This window comes from Antennarius striatus, chromosome 19, assembly GCF_040054535.1.
Source record: "Antennarius striatus isolate MH-2024 chromosome 19, ASM4005453v1, whole genome shotgun sequence".
In the NCBI taxonomy this organism is placed as follows: Eukaryota; Metazoa; Chordata; class Actinopteri; order Lophiiformes; family Antennariidae; genus Antennarius; species Antennarius striatus.
Genome location: NC_090794.1, coordinates 9,952,882 through 9,974,675, shown reverse-complemented (window position 1 = coordinate 9,974,675; position 21,794 = coordinate 9,952,882). Strand labels below are relative to the sequence as shown.

Below are 21,794 nucleotides of genomic sequence, written 5' to 3'. Positions count from 1 at the left end.
TTATATCTTTAAGTACACATTTATGTGGACTTAAAATGTCTAAAACATTACAAGAATAACTGAAAGGCATTAATGTATCCATTCCCTCTCAGATACAAACTCATACTATATTATTGGAATGTAGTCTGAAAAAATAGGTTGATGTTGTTATACTAGTTTATAGTGGAATAAATTATTGTACTGATATATCGTAGAGTGACTTATAATAAAGTAATGATGATCATGTTTCATATTTGCTGCCAATGATGTCTGGTATACGATTTTTCCTTAGGTCCACGTCACTGCAGTTACCCTTTCATCAAACCTGTCTGTGAGATTTAACATGAACTGAACGGTATCAAACCTACAAGTATCTGGTGCCGATATTGTATATGCAATGTATGCTGCATTCTGTTTGATGATGTAATTGTACAATGTTATGTTGCAAATTTCAGAAGAAAAGAAAGTAAAATTATAAAAAGATGTTTTTTAATCTTTAATTCTGGAACACTAGCTAGTATTGCTTCTAAATGCTGTTGTCTTTGTTTCCTCAGTGAATTCCAGTCTGCTTTGTTCCAGTTTACAGACGTACAGACTTTATTTTGAGGGGTGGTGGGGCGTGGGTGGGGAGGGGGGGTGTTCTGATTGTTTTAGTCTTGTAACACATTATCAGTGGACAAAAAGATCATAAATCCAGATATTCTCTTTATCTCTTTAGCAGAATTAGGCAGCCTGAATGTAATATGGCATGCTGGCAGTCTTTCGAGCCTAAAAATGTAAATATAGAAAGGAGTTGAAATCCTCATGGGACTTGTCATTGTGATGGATTTCCTGTAAATTTAATGTGTTGCAGTTTTAAAAATGAACTTCACTATGAGAAATGCCAATTCAGCCATTCTAACATAAGAACTATGTTTCAAGAAGGCTTTGGTGTAACATGATGTAGGGTTTGAACAAATGTCAGGGACTCATGGCTTGTTATATAAATGCTTTGGGTATGTTATGCCTCAGTGTTCGTTGATATCTGCTATCGATGTGTAGAAATTATGACTGTATTTTGTAATTAAGACATTACACTGAAACCTTCCCCCTTCTGCGTGATGTTAACTCCCGCATATCATAACATATCTAACATTTTAGAGCGCTTGTGGTTGACACTTTTAGGACCGCCACTAGATGGCGCTGTTAACGTTGGCTCCTGTGCGCAAAACGCGGAAGTGTACTAATATTGTTTCATCAGAGACCCCGTAGAACAGCTCCTTTGGACACTGTTCTCTTACCTTCACTTTGTATCTCGGTTACACAACAATTATACGGTAAATTATTTACTTTCCACGTTATTAAATAATTAATGACAGTGATTTTATGTGCAGTCCACCGTCAGTGGTCAAGCTTTGACATCTGTCTCCTAACATTAGCCTTGTTAGCTAGTTGAGCAACTGCTAACCTTGCTAGCTAAGTTTACACGCAGTTTGGCACCTCAGTTTAAACCAGCAGGCACAGTTGAGACAGACACGGTGCTGTCGTGTTTAACAACACTACTGACGCCGAAAGGTTCCGTTTTTGTGTTTTACATGTTAAACTTGTAGTGGCTCCCTGTTCACGAGTCAAACCAGGACGCACTCTTCACTATTTGCCGGTGAACCTGTTGTTAGAGATCAGACTGGGCGATGACGCTAAGATGACCTGCACCCTACGTTCGTGACCGACAGCAAAAATTACGTTTATTAGGTCCAAATTAAGGTAAGTTTTGTTTTTATAAAAATAAATTCATTGATAGTAGTAGTTGGATTCACTCATCATTCGTCCTATGATTCTGCAGGTTCCACACAGGGTGACCCATGCTTTCTGATGAGCTTGACTCCAAACCAGAGGTAACCCGACTGTTTCCTTGTTTTAGCAGCAGCAGAATATTTTGCTGTGATTTGAGTTCAGGCATGATCTTCATATCGTTGCTGTCTCTTTGTAGTTATTATACTGTGGCTCTTTTTCTCATCAGCTGCTGGTGCAGTTTGTACAGAACGCGTCCATCCCGTTGGTGCAGGGTCTGGAGGACTCAGAATCCAAACACTCCTGCCTGCCTCTTCTGAATCCGGCTGACAGCTCGCTGTGCGGCCCGTTGGAGCTGACCGGTCAGCAGCTGCTCACATCCTGCTACTGCAGATTCAGATACTAGTAGTGGTATCTCAGGCTTACTCCCTTACAGTGTACTGCATGTCACACAGTAACACCAGTACTGATGGTCTAGAAAGCTTAACAGAATGGTTGTCATGTACAGGGCACAGGGTCATGGTGTCTAAATCAATGATACATCACATCTGAGGAATAATATTCATTTGATGGATTCAATAAATATTACTCCGAACTAAAATGCAGAAAAAAAATAAGAAATTAAACCAGTTCCAACATCAAAATGTCAGCATTGAGGAAAGTGTATATCATCCAAACAATTTCAATCCTGAAAAAATTTCAATCCTGAAAAAATATGAAAACAGGATTCAATGAGTCACTCCCCTACAATGATAAACTGACTCTGCTGCTCTCCTCAGGTCATAACAGGGAGCTTTAGCTCAGTGTTTTTATTCAGAGAATTTTACTCATTTTCACAGTGCAATTTTTATTCTCAACAATCTGCCTGCTTCCAACGTCCTTGGAATGTTTTTTTGTTTTGTTTGATTTGTAGATCTATTGCGCATCAACATTTAAAATGATAGTTTGAGTACATGTGGTACAGTTTTTAAAGCTAAATGCAGTATTTCACAAAGAACTAATATATACCAACAAAAACGCAATTTTAAGGAGTTGTCTTTTGTTTAGTTTAAGAATTGTGTACATTCATCTGCATGCAGTGATATTAGATGTCATACTCGACCCCAGAAAAACATTTTCTCTGTGTATGTGTTTCTCTGTAAATCCTCTATAAAACAAAAGCATTGTTAACAGTGTGGAATGGTCTTAAAAAATATAGTTTTGTATATATTCAGTGTTTTTTTTTTTACAAAATTATATAACAAGCCACACAAATGCATTGAATAATGCTTCATACATTGTAGAACATTATATTTCTATCAGTATTTTAAACCTGCTTTTTTCAAGCATCTACATGATTAAAGATTTGCTGTGCTCTTGTAATACTCACCAAACAGTATAAACCATAGTTTGAATGTTTTGTTGTAAATTTAGAGGAAACAAGATTTATCCAGAAATAAAACTAATTATCAAACAACTTTGTTAACAGATGGGGGCCTGAGCCATGAAGCAGAGAGTTCTCCTTCACTGACAGAGTTTGGGGGTGTGTCGGATCGCAGCCCTTTAGTGGTGCAGACACACACTCATCCACGCACCTCACCCAGCCCTCCACCCATTCTCCATGACCTGCAGCAGTCAGACAGCACCTCCTATGTCCTGCTAAACCTTGCAAAAGGTAAAGGAGCACAAAACAACCAATCCTTATTTACTGACATGGCAAAGTTCCAAATACTGACAAGTGTTTTTCTCTGAAAGTCTAAGTAAAACATGATTCATTCAGGTAATAAAAATAACTTACCATCCTCGCATTCCTGTTTGATGAGACACCCTGATTGATTTCAAACCTTATAAAAGAGTGATATATTGCATATTAATACTCTAAATCAGGTGGGGGTTTTTTGTATTTTGTACCTTTGATAAATCTTTACTCTATATTTCACTAAACAGAAATGAAGTGACACATTTTCATGAACAAAAAGCTGTAATTATTTTGGCTGGAGGAAATGAGCCTCTGTGAGCACTTTGTCTTGGTTTACCAGCCCTTGGCAGAAGTCCCAAAAAAATAGATTTGGTCATATACCTTTTGTGCATCAGGCTGTTCTGTGAAGGTTAGGACAGACTTTTCAGTTGACAGAAATTCTTTCTGTTGTCAAATTCAATTCAATTCTATAATAGAATGATTTCTTTTTTTGCATGTACCTTTTGAACGTGTCTATCTGTATCGCCTCAGCCTTTCAGAATAAGACATAACATTAAATTCAAAATTGCTGAGCACAATGAGAGGACAATATTGAATTCAGAACTGTGACCCAGAGGGGCTCAGACCATTGAGGATCTATCAGAATATTGCTTTGGCTTTGAGATTGTTGTTTCACAGTGAGTCTCCTCATGTCTTTTGTTGCCTCTTAGGCATCACAGCCACTTCGGATTCCCTGATTTTTGCTGCAGATGGAGCTGGGGAGGACGATGATGAGGGGGTCTCATCAGGGGACTACGGGATAGATGGCAGTGCTCCCTGGTATCTGCGAGTACAGGAGCTGGCACACGACAGCCTCATTGCAGCGACGCGAGCACAGCTTGCAAGAGATGCCAAGGCGAGCCAGGATGCCAGAGCTGCATGTGTCAGTAACGGTAAAGTGACTTTCTAATCAAGACACCTTTTGAAAGTTAAACAAAAGTAGTTCTTGAATGCATGAATGAGTTTAGTGCCACTGGTTTATGTGTACAACAGTATGTGACTGCAGAATAAAATTAGCCTTTGTGTGAGAAGCAGCACAGTTTTTGAAAGTTTTTTACTTGCAACTGTCATCAAAGACAAAAAGATGAGAAATACTGTACAGTTAGTGATGAGATGAAAATGTTGTCCAATCAGCGCTGATTAATTTTTTTTTTTTGTAATCACGTCTCATTCAAAGTTAACTTGTAGAGTTGCCTACATGGCATGGCAAGTTTGCAGATGGAGTTGTAAATGCCACATCATTGGGAAACCCTGATGTTTCTGTACTTTATTTGTGTTTGTGAGGATCTGATGTGTGTTCAGTATCATGGTGAACATGGACTTGAGAGAATTGCTGACTAGCTCAGCATAAAAGCTCAAAATTGCAGTTGAAGGAAATTGTTCTGTCGTCAAATGTGTGGAAAGTTTGATAACTGACTGAACAAACATCGGTGTAGGCCTGTAGGTTGGTCTTTAGAGCACCAACACTTAACTCACTAACGAACTTTTGGTATCTTATCCCATTTTGTTGAACCTGAGATGTAACGACATCATCAGACTGAAGTCACAGCCACCAGTAGAGCTTTCTTTTGCTGTCAAAATTAAGCGTCACTTTAAAAAAAAGTGTTTAAAATTTTCTTGTTCCGATTGCCAAAAGCTGTTTACTTCAGATTCCTCAGATGCCAAAAGATTTTTGAATCTTTTGCTTGACTAGTTAAAAGTTTAGCCATGCTTTAATCTCTGCTGACTCTCTTTACCGAAAAGCTTTCATCTCCGATCTGAGACAGACGCTTCCTTCCTGCTGCACGCTGTGTCACAGCAAAGCTGTTGACCTTCACCAGAGTCGGGCATCACAGCCCCTTTTGACTTGCCGCCACAGGCTACCTGTTAAATTGAGATTTTGACCATGAAATTTGTGCTACTGTGGCTCCCAGCTAGATGTCTGATCTTTGAACTCCTCTGAGCTGAATTGCAGCCAGAGGTCCTGTTTACAAAAGTATCACACGTGTGAGCTCCTAGTTTATTCCCTCATATTGATCTGTTTTCTTTTGTTTATAACCACATCAGAGCTGCTTCATTGTACACAGTTGCTTCTGTTTGGCTGTTTCTGAATCACATTTTAAATACCTCGTATCTATGTGAGCAACTACCTATTGTAGATGAAAATAGCCCTGTTTCTTAATGCTGTGTTTGATATACATATATATTAATATATGTTTGAATTCCCAGCATGCTTAGGAATGTTGCCTCAGGGCTCGCTGTCCCCAAGTGGAGGAGATGTGTCATTTTCTGACAATTCTTTTCACAATAGTGAAATGTGGCTTACCGCAGGTGATCATGTGGCCTAGTTTAAGTTCACAATGGTGTTCTTTCCTTACCTCCACTTGATTTCATCACATTTAGTTTGCGCCTCATTCCATTTCTATTTTGTTCATGGAAAAATAGCCAGCAAAGAAAATGTTAAAACTATGTGGATCCAGCTTCAAGACCACGATTAAATGCTTTTTAGTGTCTTGTACTTCCAAAGAGTTAAGAACTGGCTTAAAATGATCTGTACGTCGTTAAATGGACTGTTTGCAGTGGGTTGTGTTTCAGCATGGGACTGAAACTCTTCTGAGTCAGTGTAATAGCTGCCCCCCCACATACTTGCATTACATTAGACAGGTTTCCTTCAGCAGCAGGGCATCTGTTATAGGGTCATTACTGCTGTCATGCCGTAAACGAAATTGAAACAGTTAAAGGCATTCGAAGTGGGGAGTCAGAGCAGGTGAAAAGCAAATGATTGCATTCAGCTTCACGCTGTTTTCTTTAGGCTGCAGTTGTTCAGCAGGTCGCAGTCAGCACCCGATGATTAGCTTTTATACAGCCGCTCTCTAGAGGCTGACTGCTTGGTACTCTTGGATTGTTTTCTGCACAGCTTTGCTCAGTTCCGTCTTCTGGTTGCCTAGGTGACCACACACACGTTCTGACGGCAGACACCGACAAACCTCCTCGGACTAGCCGCCCCCTCTCCAAGCAAACCCTCCGCTGCTCATTTGAGGGCTGCTGCAGGACGTTCACCTGGCCGGCTCATCTGAAATACCACCTGAAAACACACAGGTAACTCTGACACCCAGCAGTGGGACGCGTCTGATCCGCACTTCAGTCCCAGCAAGACGCCGCTGCCACAGTATTCAAATTCAGCCTCGGGCAAATCCTGGCTAATGGGATGCTTTTTCCAAATCTACAAATAATAATACGACCTCGCGGGATGATGATCCAATTTCGATGCAAGATATTACAGACTCTGCCTTTTAATTATCATTTGTGGAATCCAGGCTTTTTTTTTCTGGTAGAAAAGAATTTGTTTCGGGACAAAGCACTTACACAGGGAGGAGATTTAACGCCACAGACGTTTTGGTTGATGACAGTTTGGTAGCTAACTTATCATAATGTTAAACACACAAATACAAGCTTACCAAATAAAAACACAGCAGTCACCAGTGATGTTTGGTTTCAGTAGCTTTTTCAGCTCCAGTGATTATTGGTATTTGGAAAGTGATGATTGAGAGCTGAGCTGCTTTTATTTTAGGCTTATATATTTTCAACTGGGAGGTGCAGCATTTATTTTCTTTCAGAAGCCACATGACACCAACTGGTAGAAAGGCACCGTGGACTCAGGGATTTAGCTGCTACTATGAAAGTTCCATCGCTAGATGTAAAACCACAAAGCCTCACATATGTTTGAAATCTTTATTTAAAGGTATTTTAATGCTTTTGCATGAACATGGTGTTTCCTTTTCAAGAAATATTCCATGAAGTCCTAAAATATGTAATGTATTATTATTAGTAAGGCTGCAAAAAACAATTATTTTTGTGCTTCCTGTTCAGGTGCTTGTGCATCACAGTTGTGCTTCCATGGAAGGAAAGTTCTGTCTTCCTGATATTACATTGTGCACTTTTTTCTTTTGTTTTCCTAAAATGCTTCCACACATTTGAGCTCCGTTGGTAGCCATGATAGCAAAATTTCGAGAAAAAGACACCTCGACTATTAAATTAGTTGTTGATCATTTTAATTGTTGACATAACTGTGACTAGTTGACTAATCGTGGCAGTCCTAATTATTATTATCATTGTCATCATTCAGCCTTTAGAGATAATTTCTAACTTAACTCAGAGTGGTTACATGTTGTTGTGATGTGGTGGATCAGCTCCATGCAGGTGTTTCACAGTTTAGTCACATCGTTCAGAGCGATCACACGGTGTTTGGCTGCTCCGTCTGCCTCCAGCACAAACAACCTGTGGAAAACAGAAGAAAGTCAGCCGAGCTTTAGAGAGAACTTGCTCTGCAGGAGTGCGGGAAATCTATTTGCAGTTGCTCCATTTGACCTTGCGGCTACCTGTCACTAATCGTGTACGCAGGAGACACACACAGCTTTGTTTGTTTTGTGTTGTCTCGGCTCCAAGGAACGACCGAATGTTCAGGTGCGGCGCGGAAGGCTGTGGGAAGAGCTTCTATGTGCTGCAGAGGCTGCAGGTTCACATGAGGACTCACAACGGTGAGAAGCCCTTCATCTGCAAGGAGAAGAACTGTGGCAAGAAGTTCACCACCGCCGGAAACTTGAAGAACCACCGGCGCATACACACAGGTGGGAGGGAGTAGGAACCGACTTGCGTCGTTTGACTCCGCTCATTTAGTTCTTCCTTGGTGCAGCCGAGGCTGGAGATTTGAAGAGTCAGCAGCGCTGGCGCCTCCATTTCTCTGCTGCAATGAATAACAGTAGTCTGTCATATTTTATTTAGGGTGACATTAAGAGTTTGATGGCCTGTTCCACAGTCTGCCTCCTCTATCTAGGAACCTGTTAGCTCTGAATCATCCAAACAGAGTTTCTATTTTGCCCATATGTCTGGAACAGAAGCTTTCTATAAGCTGTAATGTCCTTAATTTAACATTTACATTTGTGTGCATCGAAGTAGGTCAGCGGCAAAGCTGCATTCAACACATTAGTGTTCTAATCCATGGAAGTCACTTTATATTCAGCACTTAAGACTTCATTATTTGTAAGTGTTTGCATTGCAAGGTTCAGCAATGTATGTCTGTGTGTGTGTGTGTGTCTGGTTGGGTGGCCTCCTCCAGGAGAGAAGCCTTTTCTGTGTGAAGCAGATGGTTGTGGGCGATCCTTTGCAGAGTATTCCAGTCTACGGAAACACATGCTCGTACATTCTGGTGAGTGGGACAGATTTTACAGCTGAGCCGAGCATTTTCCTTTTCTTTCTCTTTCTTTTTTTTTTTTCTTCTTTCGCAATTAGAGTGCAACAGATCTATACACTCAAGTGCCTTGAAGAGATTCATCCCACTTCAGTTTAGAAGGGATCACAGGACAGTGTTTGTTTCTCGTGTTCCCAGGGGAGAAGCCTCATCACTGCGGGATCTGTGGGAAGACGTTCTCTCAGTCTGGCAGCAGGAACGTCCACATGAGGAAGAGACACGGAGAGGAGGGGCTGAGTGGTGAAAGCAGAGAAACAGGTCTGTCTTATCACGCGCACACACACACACACACACACACACACACACACACACACACACACACACACACACACACACACACACACACACACACACACGCGTTGTAGTAGGTGGTTATAATAATCCTTGGATTATGTAGCCTCAAGCAGCCCATAGATTTTAAAATCTGCATAGATATGGAGTTGGTTTAAGTTACATTTAGGAGCATTTTTTGAATTATTGATGTCTTTTGCACTTAAAAATTCATCATTCAAATTTTTAGTCTTCAGGCCCAGTAGCTGAATTGTTTCAGACTGCATATATCTGCATATCATCGGCTTCGGACTGGTTATCACTTTGGTGACAGGCTAAAATTCTTCCAAATGGTGTGTAAGCATGAAGTTCAACTGGCATGGTTAATTCAAAGTCACACGTTCTTTGCCTCGGACAAACATCTTTGTATCTTCATCTTAAATGACTGAGATGAATGAGTGGACACTTGAGGTAATCACACTCACCGTAGCTGTGGGGAACGTTCCCCGGCATCTGTTCTATCAATTTCAAGACCTCTTGAGATTAAAAGTGTCAGTCGAGGAGCTCTTTGCATTCCAGCATAGGGTCTAATTGTGCAAAATCAGCTTAAATTATTTATTTTTTTGCGGTGGGATAATGAGAGCAGACAGACCATTTGCCTCCGCATTACTTTCCTTTAGCAGTACGAAGCACAGAAGCTGAATCACCACACAAGAAACGCTGCCAAAGCGCTAATTATAAAGAGCAGATTTATTCGGGTCAGTCTCCCCAAAGAGGCTGGTCTTTTGTAAAAGCAGAGCAGAGGAAGCAGCTTCATAACAGAGGGGTTGGTTTGGATGTTATTTATACCAGATGAATAATTAAATGGATTGTGTTGGAATAGCGGCAGCCCAAAAACAAGCAGAAAAATAAACTTTTATGCAAAAGTCAAAAAGTAGTTTAGAAACTTAACAAATATAATTTTGGGCATCGATTCATCAGACATCCGGTAAAATGTAGGATCTAAAACTCCTTTAGAGATTCTGGGACTGAGTGTTGAATGCGTCAGTGTTCACACCTGTCATAAGTGTGTGTTTTGCTGCTGACAGGAGAGGCTCTGACACACAGCAGCCTGCTGGAGGCAGACGGCGAGAACATAACGACAACCGTGGAGCCCATGAATCTTCACCACGCCATGCTGAGATCACCAGGTAGTTGTCTGCACACACACACGACAGGGAGAAGCCAATACTGTCAAAAATAAATGTGATGCAACCGCTGCCCCACATCCTACGTTCTGTTGGTGTTTGAAGTTCTGAATTCCGTCTTCCAGACAATACTTTTTTTTTTTTTTTGTAATTATGATTTGACCTTCCAGCTTTGTTAATGGGGAAAAAGTTCATAACTTTTCTGTTTTAGACTTCCAAGCCGCAGCTTGTGGGTCTTTGTACTGTATCAGAAAATAATTGCAAGGCTTCTAATAGCTTCTTTTTTTCATATATACATATACGGTATATACACACACACACACATGCGTATAAAAAAATGCAGTGATTGTAGTGTTGTTTATGTTTTGATCGTTATTTTTGACACTAATCATGCGCTTTACCTACCCATCCATTCTGTTTGTGCATTTCATCAGTCTGTTATTTTTCTCGTATCGTATTGTTTGTTTGAAGTCTAAATTTAAACATTTATTGAACAAACAGCAGAGTGGCAGCTCTACGTATGTTAAAGTTCAGCTGTTGTAAGATTTTTATCAGTCACATCTTAGAAGCTTTGGTTCACAGAGAGCTTCCAAATCATCAGCAGGATGTCACTGTCAAAAGGTGTCAGTCAGAAGAGGGGGACAAGATCAATGCCTACGCATTAGACTTGATACACAGTGAAGATAGTCATCATCACATGGAGATATTATGTTGAATCAGTGACATTACCAAGAACTGGATGTCCCTCCAAATTTAATGAAAAGATGAGCATAAATCTACTCAAGGAGGCTGACAAGAAGCTGACAGCAACAATAAAGGAGCTGCAGGAATTCCAGGCTGTGTAGTTCATGTGACAACAATCTCTAATAGTATTCATACGTCTGGGCGATGGGTTAGGGTGTCAAGACGGAAGACTTTTTCGATGAGGAAATACATCCAAACCAGGCTAAAAAATTTTTTTTAAAGTTTCCAAAAACCAAGCTATAAAATGTGTCAGTTTTGGGACAGAACCTTCAGGCTCGTGCTAGAAAGCTGAGGATGAAGAGGAACTTCATCTTTCAGAGCAACGCCCTAAAGCATGAATGTAAATCAACCAGAAAAGGGCTGTGCTCAGAGATACTCGCAATTGGACAGATATGAAGCATTTTTGCAAAGAAGAGTGGGTCAATATTATTAAGTCAAAATGTGTTATTCTGATTTTTTTACATCACAAAAACCTGGCTTTTTTGGTTACTTTTCATATCTGCTCTAATAATCAGCATCGTTTGTGTTGAAGGAGATGGATGGAACAGAAATTTTCCACTCTTTGATGTTTGAGTTCTGCTCATCAATGACTTCATCTGGTTGTTTATTCTGCTACGAGTGGATAATTAAATTATCCTCCAGCTCCACCGATTGTTTCTCTCGAGGTGCTTAACTTTTGGATGAGCATCGCCACGAACATCAAGGATCGTTTAGAGTCAAAAGACAAACACCACAACATCGCTTGGGACACATTTGGGTCTGAAGCAAAATTAAAAAGAAGAGTCCATTGACTGGGAGGAGGTGATGGGTCAAAACGGCTTATATCTCCAATCTAGAAAACAAAAAGGCCATAAGTACAGATCCACTGCCTTATTCATTTCACTGAAATGGGAAGGACTGCTGCTGCTGCAGATCCATCCACACTGCTTGTTATATAGATTTTGTATTTTTTTTAACTTAGATTAGACTTGCATCATAATGGGAGCATTACCCTATTTGAAATTAAATATTATGATCAACTAAAAACCCTAGAAAAATATTGTGTATGTAAATGTTTTATCCAGGTTTGTAAGCATTAAACCTGGATTTTGTGTCTAGGGAGGATTTTAATCTACCTTGAATGTAAAAAAAAGTATTTAATTCAAAAACTTTAAAACCTTTTTAAAAAGCTCGGTATTCAAAGGTGTCTTTGCACGACCTCCAATTTCTCCTAATTTGGCTTGTCAGCATTAAAACCAAAAAAGCAACACCCGGCTTTTAGAACCTCAAGGACAAACGAATCAGTGGAGTTTCATCTCAGGCTGAAGCTGGGCTTTACTGTAGCTCAAAGATTGACACATGTCTCACGACTGGATAACGTTCATACCCCTTGTCATTGTGCTCGTCCCTCCAGGCTCTGCAGACTCGGTGGTAGTTCTCTCACAGCCACACGAATTGGTGACCATGACGACAGAAGGACATGCATATGGAGAAGACGTGGTGGCGCTGCTGTAGTTCGTCACGGAGAAAAATCTCAGCCACTGCCTATTTCAGCAGCTCCGTCACAATGGACTTTAACAGACAACTTCTTTGTAAATAAATTAACTTTCACCCCTGTAGATATTTGTAATTAACAATTGATGGTTTTATTTTCAAGTGTCAAATAGCAGTTTGTACAAACAATTTTTTCCTCATGTTTTTGAAAACAGATGCTCCAAAGAAATAGAGACGGGTTTATGAAAAATGTGATATCACTATTAAAAGAAGTGTGGAGTTGAAATGCAACGATGAGGCAGTATTATGGAAAATGAGTGCATTGTTTGAAGGTGAAATCTAGTAGCAGGTCTGTGTGTTTCCCATTAACAGTAAAACACTTGGCATTAAAAGCGTTCAAGCGCAGTATCTCACACTGTTGTATGTAAACGCTGCTCTTACACAGCAAAACAAGCCAAACCACCTTGTTAATGAACCTGAGAGAAAAAGACCTTATTCTCACACACATAGTTTTACCCAGTGACGCTCAAAGCTGCATTAATTCAGAGTTACTGGTGACGTCTTTCAAATGTCTGCCTCCGGTGCTTCACTTGCTCTGTGAGTAAGGCACACAACTCAGTATATTAACATTTATGAATTGGTTTTCAAAGCAGAGCTACACATGGTTAGTTGTGCCCTTATTAAACAAACTGGGGGCAGTAGATAAGGGGAGCATTGCTCATATCCTTTGGTAATGTTCGCTAACGTCTTCTCAGTGGATCCGTAAGTTTCCAAAGTGATCCAGCGTGGCGCCCAAAGCCCAGCTTGACTCCACGTTGTTCACTTTCTTCGTCAGCTGGGAAAAAAAACGACAGTAAATCACACACATGCCTTTTGTATTTATTGAAATAAAAAAAAGTAACAACTAATGTGTAAAATGTACTTTTTTTATTTTAAGTCAAAGTGAATTGTGCTTTTTTATTTAGGTCAAGAGCGGCATCACTATTACGCCTGTGCTACAATTTGAAATTGTGTTTTCCAAGTATGTGGAAAGCGGAAAAGGTCGGGTTTTTTTCATCGCCGCAGTTTAATGGTCTATCGAGAATCTGTTAAAACACAACTTACACACACTAATTGGAATCTCTGGTTCCCATGTTTTGTCACAGGCTCTGATTCATCCTGCAGTCTGAGCTGCACAACTTTAGACATGGTAGACTGCGTGTTGGTAAACTACAACCCCTGATGATAGTGTTGTGCAAACCAGCCACACCTGCAGCACGGTGCTCTCCTTGAAGCCGAACCCATCCTTGAGCAGACACGTGATGTAGGTCAGGTCCATACACAGGAAAGGGCTGATGGGAGGATACTTAGTCATCTTATTGCACACTGATGAGACAATAGGAAGAATGTTGTGTTAGGCTGGATAATCATTCATCAGTATTCTACGGAGAGGATGAGGACAGTTTCAGATGGTAGCGAGAACACACGTCTAGATTATTGAGATTCACGCTGTGTCTCAAGTACAACCGAGTGCAGATCTGTCACTGTGATGATTCACTGCTTAAACCACCTCACCCTCTTTAGCTCTCCTCTTGAAGTCTCTGACCTCCAGCATCCCTCCATGAACCCCATCTGCAACAGGGAGTGATCGGGGGTCATTTTCCTCACAATTTATATTCTATACCATTCATTACAAGAGCAGATTTACATGAACATTTCCATAATACTTGTATCAGAGCTTATGCCCTTTCAGCATGGACCAGCAGAGGATAGAAATTCCTCTAATAACTACACACCTATTAGACCATCAAATCTACCGAGGCAGGTGCAGATGACTCACATTGTCCTGCCTCTGTCCAGCACTGGGTAATAACATTCTGCTGGCTCTGTGTAATTATGTAATGTGTGTGTGTGTTCACCGATAAGACCTGCATCCACCGCTCTGTCAAAGTAATAAGAGAATGCATAGAAAACATTGCTGTCTTCCAGCTCATACGGCTGATGAATAATCCCCTTCACCACCTTCAGTACTTCCTGATAACAAAGCTTGTATCCCCCATAACCTGGAGAGGAAACAGAGACGAGGTGTAAATTATGCATGTTATGTTGGAGCGACAATAGGAAATGATGTGTAATTCAAATAAGTCACTTTTATTAAGCTATGCTCCAGAGGTTTTCGTTTGCTGTCACGGAGATATTTAGTTTTAGACTTTCTTACATCAATTAATCTGGATTTTTTTGGAGTTTTTAGAAATTATCTGTTAAACAGTTGACGCAAACAAACAGGGGTTTACCATCTGGATCGCCGCTCACTTGATATCTCAGCCCTCCAAAGCTCCATTCATCCCTGAACTTCTTTGGCAGGCAGGAACTCTTAAACACTCTCCACTCCAACCCTGAGAGATCACAGTCACATCTTATTTAATCCTTTAATTGACTCAACAGCCTCACACCTGGACGCCCCAGTCTGAGGCTGACTCAAGAACTCGCCACACAATCTTGTTTAAAGCTTTTCAGTGATTCATCTCAGGCTCCCACTGGAATTATTTATTAGAAAGAAAGACTTCAAGTACATCCTGCAAAAACACTTTTTTTTTTCTGTCAGTGCCTCTTTTACTCTGTGTTTGAAGAAGTAGACAGGATTGAAAAACACCAGAGAGAGCTCTTGGACAACCGACTCACAGTTGAGCCTCTATTGTTAAGGGACGCGCTCACAACAACATTAACCCACAGCTAAACTGTAGCACAAACCTTTTGCTCATACACAGAACATTACCTTCTGCTCCCAGGGCTCCCAGGGCTGCCAGCCGAGCTGCCATCAGGCCGTGTCCGAGGTAGCTGGATGAGGTCACAGTATTGTTTTACAGTTACAAAACCAACCAGGAGCAGGCTGCTGCAAGCCAGTCATTGTGAAAAATAAGCCAAACAAATGTACCCATGATTCACATCCCCATGACTACATAAATGACGGCTGATGATGAACGTTTTTGACTGTAAACAGAAACGGGTGACATTATAACAACTTCCATGGTGTTTGTGAATACGTAAGTGACCTTTAATTGAGCTTGGATTAGGAACTACTTTCATGTTATCAAAAATGATCATCAGTCCGACCACTGTGCATCATGAAATATAATAGAACCTGTTACCTGTGAGTGTACAGGTGCATTGTCGTGTTGAATAGGTCTAATCTGGCGATGTAATCAGCTACAGGAACACTTTCAGTCGTTTTCTACACCAGAAAATTATTTACAGAGATTGATTACAATCAAAATAGGTCCATTTTTATGGATATGTATGAACATGCAAACAATAAAGTAAAAAAAATTTAACAGACCCGGAGTTTAGGCAAGAAAGTGATCTGCGTGGACCCTCCTCCCAGATCCAAGATCCCCACTGATTTATTGGTTTGTGGTCTCAGGTGACCTAAAAACAGTTCCTTCTTTAATCCAGCAGTTCCAACAGAAAAGAAACTAATCAGTTAGACCACGGATGATATCTTCAAAAGGCATCATCGATACACAGCGTGCAACCTGAAAGTATCACGCCTCAACGCTGAGCCTGATAAAGATCATAGCGATCCCCTTTAGGCAATGAACGCACAGTTGTGTGTATTCTCATGTACTATAATAAGATCATTTGAAGACTTTGGATACTATTATCAATTTGAATGTACAGAAGTCATTACAATGAGGTCCATGTTAGCCTTGTTAGGATGTAAGTCACGTCAGCACAAGTGTACATTACTCACCTACTAGAAAGTTCACAGATATCCAAGCCAGAATCCCTTCATTCAAGAGATTAACAAAACAGGCCAGAGACAGAAAACAGACACTTTAGGAACACACAAGATTATTTCAGAAAACTCATAAATGTTCACACACAATATGGTTGCCACACAAACATGTGTACACGTGAGTAAGCGCTATAATTCTGAAAAGAAGGCAAGAAACTACTGCTGACAGAACTAGATTGCAGCACAACACACGATAACAACCTTTCACCGTGTAATTACCGCCTTTAAGGTCAAAACAACTTTGTGGTGAACAGCAATTTAATTTTCTTAAGTGTCATCATAAACAGCACGATAATCTACTGCAATTTAGTTAAATGTCTGTGGTAAACAAGATGCATTATAGAAATTGCAAAGCACATTAAAAGTAGGGCAGAACGATGACGGCTGCCACCTACGACCTGCTGCAGGAGGAAATTAGCGGCTGCGACGACTGACGAATGTGTCGCTGGTCGGGGTAAAAAGGTGGGCAGGTGTTACCTTCGTTTGTGCCGTTCATTATGCTGATGCTGTCGTCTGGGACAAGAAAAGGAGACTCATCAAACACATGTTGTACCTGTTGGGGAAGGAGAACATAAATGTGGGAATAGAGCTGAAGAATGCAACAGAGAAATAGCTTTAATATTATCTACTGTAATGGCAGCTCATTCACAAGCGCACTCCACTTGGAGGGATTAATTAATCCCCACTGGGGATTAATTAAGTATCACTTATCTTCCAAGGTGCCCCAGGGCCATCCATTACTATCTTATCCCTTCCACAAGACCCTTCAACACTAAGCTCACACTGCTCAGATAATAATAATCTTCCTGTTTCTGTGCCACCTGCCACAGCGTGGAGATGTTTCTGCCTTCTTTTCCCCGGATGAGAGGCTGCATTTCCCTTTTTAATGTGTCAGACAATGCAGCGCCTGACAGCTCCCCCCTGAAGAAGAACTGCACTGTACTTAACAGAGACCCCAGTAGTGTGTCAGGGCTCTGAGCCAGTAAAATAGTTGACCTGGTCCAGAAGAGCCTGGGCTTTTTCTGCAGCCAGAAGCCGAAGTCCTGCTGTGGCTCTGAGACATACTGGAGTTCTCTTCCACTCGAGACGAGGCACAGTTTTCTTTGCCACCTTCAGCAACACCCTGACAGTGTGTCCAGCCTGGAAAAACAACAGGGTGGCTTGTTACAGGTTGAGAAAATGGTTCATGGGTTTGAAATCACACTGCTTGAATCTTTGCATTTTGCTCTTGTTAACTCTGACTTCCATTAGCGGTATGATTTCTCCACAGAGGGAAGCCACTGGCTTTCTCTTTGGCTCAGTGTAATAGATTGAACTTGACAATGAACTCACCATTTCAGGAGAGTCGACGTACGCTGACAAACCGGGCTTCACGGAATAGAACATCTCATTGTCCAAAACCGGCAGCTCCACTGAGAAAGTACCAGATCCACCCACATCAAGTATGTAACAGTTATTAAAAGCATTAAGTGGCTTAAATCTGCTTAGCATACATATGCAGAGTATATCCCCTTATTCGAGTCAAGACATGTTGACTTGAATATGACTTAATAGGATTATAACCTAAAAAAGTTAATAAAGTCTCATATAACCTACAAGCTATGAAGTGATTATATACAGTTTTACAGATGTGTGGCGGTGAGAACAGGTAGAAAAACAGACTGTGTGTGATTTAATGTTGTAAATCAAGATGAGTACATATATTACATGACACCTTTGCTGAAGTAATGACAAACATAATTCATCCATAACAGGAGTAAAACAGTGAGATCTAAGATGGTTTTACCTGAGTCCCTGTGGATGAAGGTGTAAACATGGATGCGTGTGCCGGTGCTGCCTGCATCAAACATCACAGCGTAGAAGATGCTGCTGTGGTTCGCTGGTCGGCTGAGGCTGGGAAGGATGCTCCTGATGCTGCTGGTCACATCCAGGATGGAGGTCTTAACCTGGGCTCGGCTCAGCCCTGCGGCAGTGAGCAGGACCGGGACCAGGAGTAGAACTTCCCCCCTCAAGAGCTTCATCTTCACTCTGGAGAATCAGATGAAAGAAAACTCTTACTTGATGGAACTGTTTTGAATAAGCTCAAAAAAGTTGCTCTGTTGCTGACAAGTAACAGAAGAGTACCAAACAGGAGAATTATCTAGACACACGTTTGACCACTCCCTGGCAGGTTCTCCAACCAACCACAGAGACACATCCCAACATCAACCTCTGCACTCTCTGAGTCATTCCTTGTGGTGGTCATGATGACCAAAGAGTCTTGTAATCCCATGTCTCCATTGGTGTCAACAAAACTCAGATAGCTCACATGAGTAATTCTGATTTCTTCAATCAAGAACAATTTTGTGGGAAACACCTAAGACTCTTTTCACACAGCTTACATAGAAAATTAACAACGTAAGACATTTTATGACCCGCAAATCCCTTGTTCTTACTAAATGTTCTTAAATGCAAAATACGTACAACAACATCAGTAGAATCTTTAACAAAGTGCAGTTCATCTACCATCTGTGGTTCTGTTACCGTATGCCTTACATATCTATTAACCAACAAACTGTTTAAGAAACTACATGAATAACTTTCAAAGTTGTGACTAAAGACAAATTCCTCAAGGCTGTATTTGCCTGCATCAACTAGTTCTGTATGACTTTAATGAAGAGATCATTTTGTTCTCGATGTTCATTTGAAGCTACAAAAAACACCCTAATAAAGGTGCCCTCACACTGCTATATGAGCTGTCAGTGGTTTATCCTCTCAGTTTGGAGTGAGGAGTGTGAACCTCTGCAGCTACTGTTGCATCGATGAAGAGTAAACATGTTGTTCCAGAGATGAGAATACGCTGGGAGGCAGAGCTAAAGAATGAACTCTTTCATCTTCAGAGAACAAACAAGAAAATTTTACATGATTTACTCAGATCACTTTGTCCTACTCACATTCTGAAACTTAAAAAAAACAACCCACACATAGAGCTCATAACGCCAATGACAAAAAACTAGTAAAACTGATATGAGAAAAAAAAAGCACCATCTATCAATGTCATTAAACAATGCAAACAATACTAACAGGTGGGATTTATACAGGAATCCATAAAATAGACTGAATCTGAACATTTTTTTGTGTTCATGAGCATTTAATTTCCACAGGGCCGAATAAAAGATAAGTATCTGACACAAATGTAAGGAAAGTCATGAAGCTTTGCTTTTTATTAGTTGTATGAACTGAATTTCAGCAGTAATTTGTCATAAAGGTACTCTTGGGGGTTGTGATTTCTTTCTCATCGATGTTGAATTTAAAAAGTGATTTGCCAGAAAATGGCAAATTTAAAACTAAACACCGATAAATGTACATTTATTGAGCCTAGAACAGATACGTGGCAAAAATATCTGCACAAAAATCTACAGCAAAAAATGTCCATAAAGTTAATAATCCACAGTCAGCAACGCATTTAACTAACAATGTTTCAGTGAGCAGGAGCAGGATGGTTTATCAGCCCATGTCCTCTGGCTGGATGTTCATTCAGTCAATAGATACTGTGTTAAACAATAAACTGCTCCAAAGTGAAGCCTTCAAATCAATTAGGTTTGAAAAACACAGCCCAGCATTGCTAAAGAACACACTCTGAAATTCAGAAGGTTAATTGGGTGTATTTTAGTTATTTACGACAGCCTTTTCTGAATACAAATGATAAGTTAATGTCTTTAGGGTACAATGCGTCAGTGATTCGGTACATTTCTTTTTTAGGATCGTGCTTCATTTACATACTAGCTGTCAGTGGGCAAACATCCGTAGACATCAACATCCTGGAATTCCAGAAAGTGGTCCAAAGCAGCGCCAACGTCATCAGTGTCAAAATAGCAACAACTGAACTCCTCACTCATCTTAGGGAAGTGGTAAGAGATTGAGGAAGTGAGGAAAAATGAAAAATACAATCATCAAAACTTTGGACTTATGGGGTAGAGCAATGTATTAATGGAAGCCTGTTATCCACCAGAAATATGACACAGTTGCTTCCCAACAAGTCTAAGGAGTTGTGGGACCAAGCACACTGACATGGTCATTAGGAGTTTTACTTTGAGTAGCAGAACAACTCGAGGACGTGACCCCCCTCTGTGTCAGTATATCATTATAACGTTCATCAGGCTCCTGAGATCATGTCTTGTCAACCATCTGTGGGGTGTCGCTGGCTGGTGCACAGGACTGCGAGCATCTTGCGGGTTCTCTCTGCAACGTTTGATTTCAGCACATTTTCACTCTGCTGAATTTATGGATATCCTCGGTGTTACACAAATGTTCTCTTACACCTCCTTGAATTTTAACCCTGAAAGGTTATGGTAGTGGATTAATAGACACTAATTTTGTCTATTTACTACGCATGCATGGATCAGAAGCTATATGACTCATATTCTTTATACATTAAGCTTCAAGATTATAAACCACCTAGTAGTGACTGCTCATTAGTAGGTTTAAAATGACAAGAGTTAGTCATCAATAACCCCCAACACATAATGTTTGTCTGAAATGTGCATACTTTAAGAGACATCTGTATACAATGTGATGAACACTATATAATGTAAAATGAGGGCATAATGAAGCTATTAATGTCATCATAAAGCTTAATAGCATTAGCTATGGTATGAAGGTCATCACTGTGAAAAAGCATGTACACAAAAACATGACTAACACTAAAGACAGCAGTGCAGCAGCAATCGGACTCCTGAAATGCAGTATTCCAATCATACAAAAGGCATAATAATAATAATAATAATAATAATAATAATAATAATAATAATAAATCTTTATTGTCCACCGGGGTGGAAATTCATCTTTGGCTCACCAGACAAGACATTTAAGACACAATACAGCAGTGAGGATCACACTATAGAAAGATAAGACAACAGTAATAAAAATAGAAAGCCAAATCCTCAGATCAATAAAAAAAAATTCTGAAAATATTTTATATAATATGAGGAAAGTTATTCATATTTAAACACTGCACTAAGTGAATAACGTGTCTCTACGGTCATAGCTAACATAGCTACAGCAGGAGACACAGCTGTCCACAGAATGTCATCCTGTCGCAACAGAAATAAGTTCTGTCCATCCATTTTCACCCGCTCTCCCCTTTAGCAGATAAAAATCATTTTAATGTCGGTGGAATAAATTTAAGCAGTGCAATAATGTAAAGTTTGTTGATGCAGCTTAGCTTCAGTCACCCAACGTATACCTGTAGTCAAAACGTTAGCAGGAAGCTAGCCGGCAAAGTTAGTCAACAAGCTAGTTTACCGACTCAGGGTTAAATGGGAGGAATGTTAAAGTTATAAAAAAATAATATCACAGCTAAAATCACACAAGAACCACACCAACACTCTGTAGGTAACCAGTGAAAGAGTTCCGTGGACATTAAACAGTCGGAGCTCACCATGATGTCCGAACCCGCTCAGGTCCGCCGACTGGCTACATCATGACGTCATCATGTTGACCACCGTGTCTCGTGCGAGGCAGACGAGTAAACAGTGTCAGGATGGATGGTGACAGTAAAACAAATAACCCACCAACAACAATGATGATAATAATAAAACTAATAATAATAATAATAGTTGTAGTAATAATAATACTTTTAGTAGTAATAATAATAATAATAATAATAATAAA

General features: G+C 40.3%; 2 protein-coding genes across 3 annotated transcripts; one reads left to right on the top strand and one right to left on the bottom strand.

The window, feature by feature from the left end:
• The first annotated feature begins 1,201 nt into the window (after positions 1-1,201).
• znf410 (zinc finger protein 410) lies at positions 1,202-12,424 on the top strand. 2 transcript variants are annotated; one of them, XM_068342119.1, is made up of 12 exons: positions 1,202-1,295; positions 1,569-1,722; positions 1,802-1,853; positions 1,979-2,111; positions 3,218-3,403; positions 4,138-4,359; positions 6,421-6,544; positions 7,892-8,073; positions 8,562-8,651; positions 8,832-8,951; positions 10,052-10,153; positions 12,288-12,424. In XM_068342119.1, exons 3-12 carry the CDS (start codon positions 1,821-1,823, stop codon positions 12,386-12,388), a joined length of 1,293 nt encoding a protein of 430 aa, XP_068198220.1. In that variant the 5' UTR covers positions 1,202-1,295; positions 1,569-1,722; positions 1,802-1,820; the 3' UTR covers positions 12,389-12,424. The 2 variants fall into 2 exon arrangements, with proteins under 2 accessions (XP_068198220.1, XP_068198219.1); XM_068342118.1 differs by having other exon boundaries at positions 6,394-6,544.
• A 639-nt stretch (positions 12,425-13,063) lies between these two features.
• LOC137613163 (ectonucleoside triphosphate diphosphohydrolase 5-like) lies at positions 13,064-21,615 on the bottom strand. Its single transcript, XM_068342120.1, has 14 exons — positions 21,562-21,615; positions 17,929-18,170; positions 17,475-17,554; positions 17,139-17,282; positions 16,620-16,695; positions 16,098-16,133; positions 15,684-15,772; positions 15,496-15,578; positions 15,123-15,184; positions 14,641-14,742; positions 14,266-14,409; positions 13,922-13,978; positions 13,617-13,732; positions 13,064-13,202 (listed from the first exon to the last, which is right to left on the bottom strand). Exons 2-14 carry the CDS (start codon positions 18,161-18,163, stop codon positions 13,119-13,121), a joined length of 1,308 nt encoding a protein of 435 aa, XP_068198221.1. The 5' UTR covers positions 18,164-18,170; positions 21,562-21,615; the 3' UTR covers positions 13,064-13,118.
• Between the last annotated feature and the right edge of the window lie 179 nt (positions 21,616-21,794).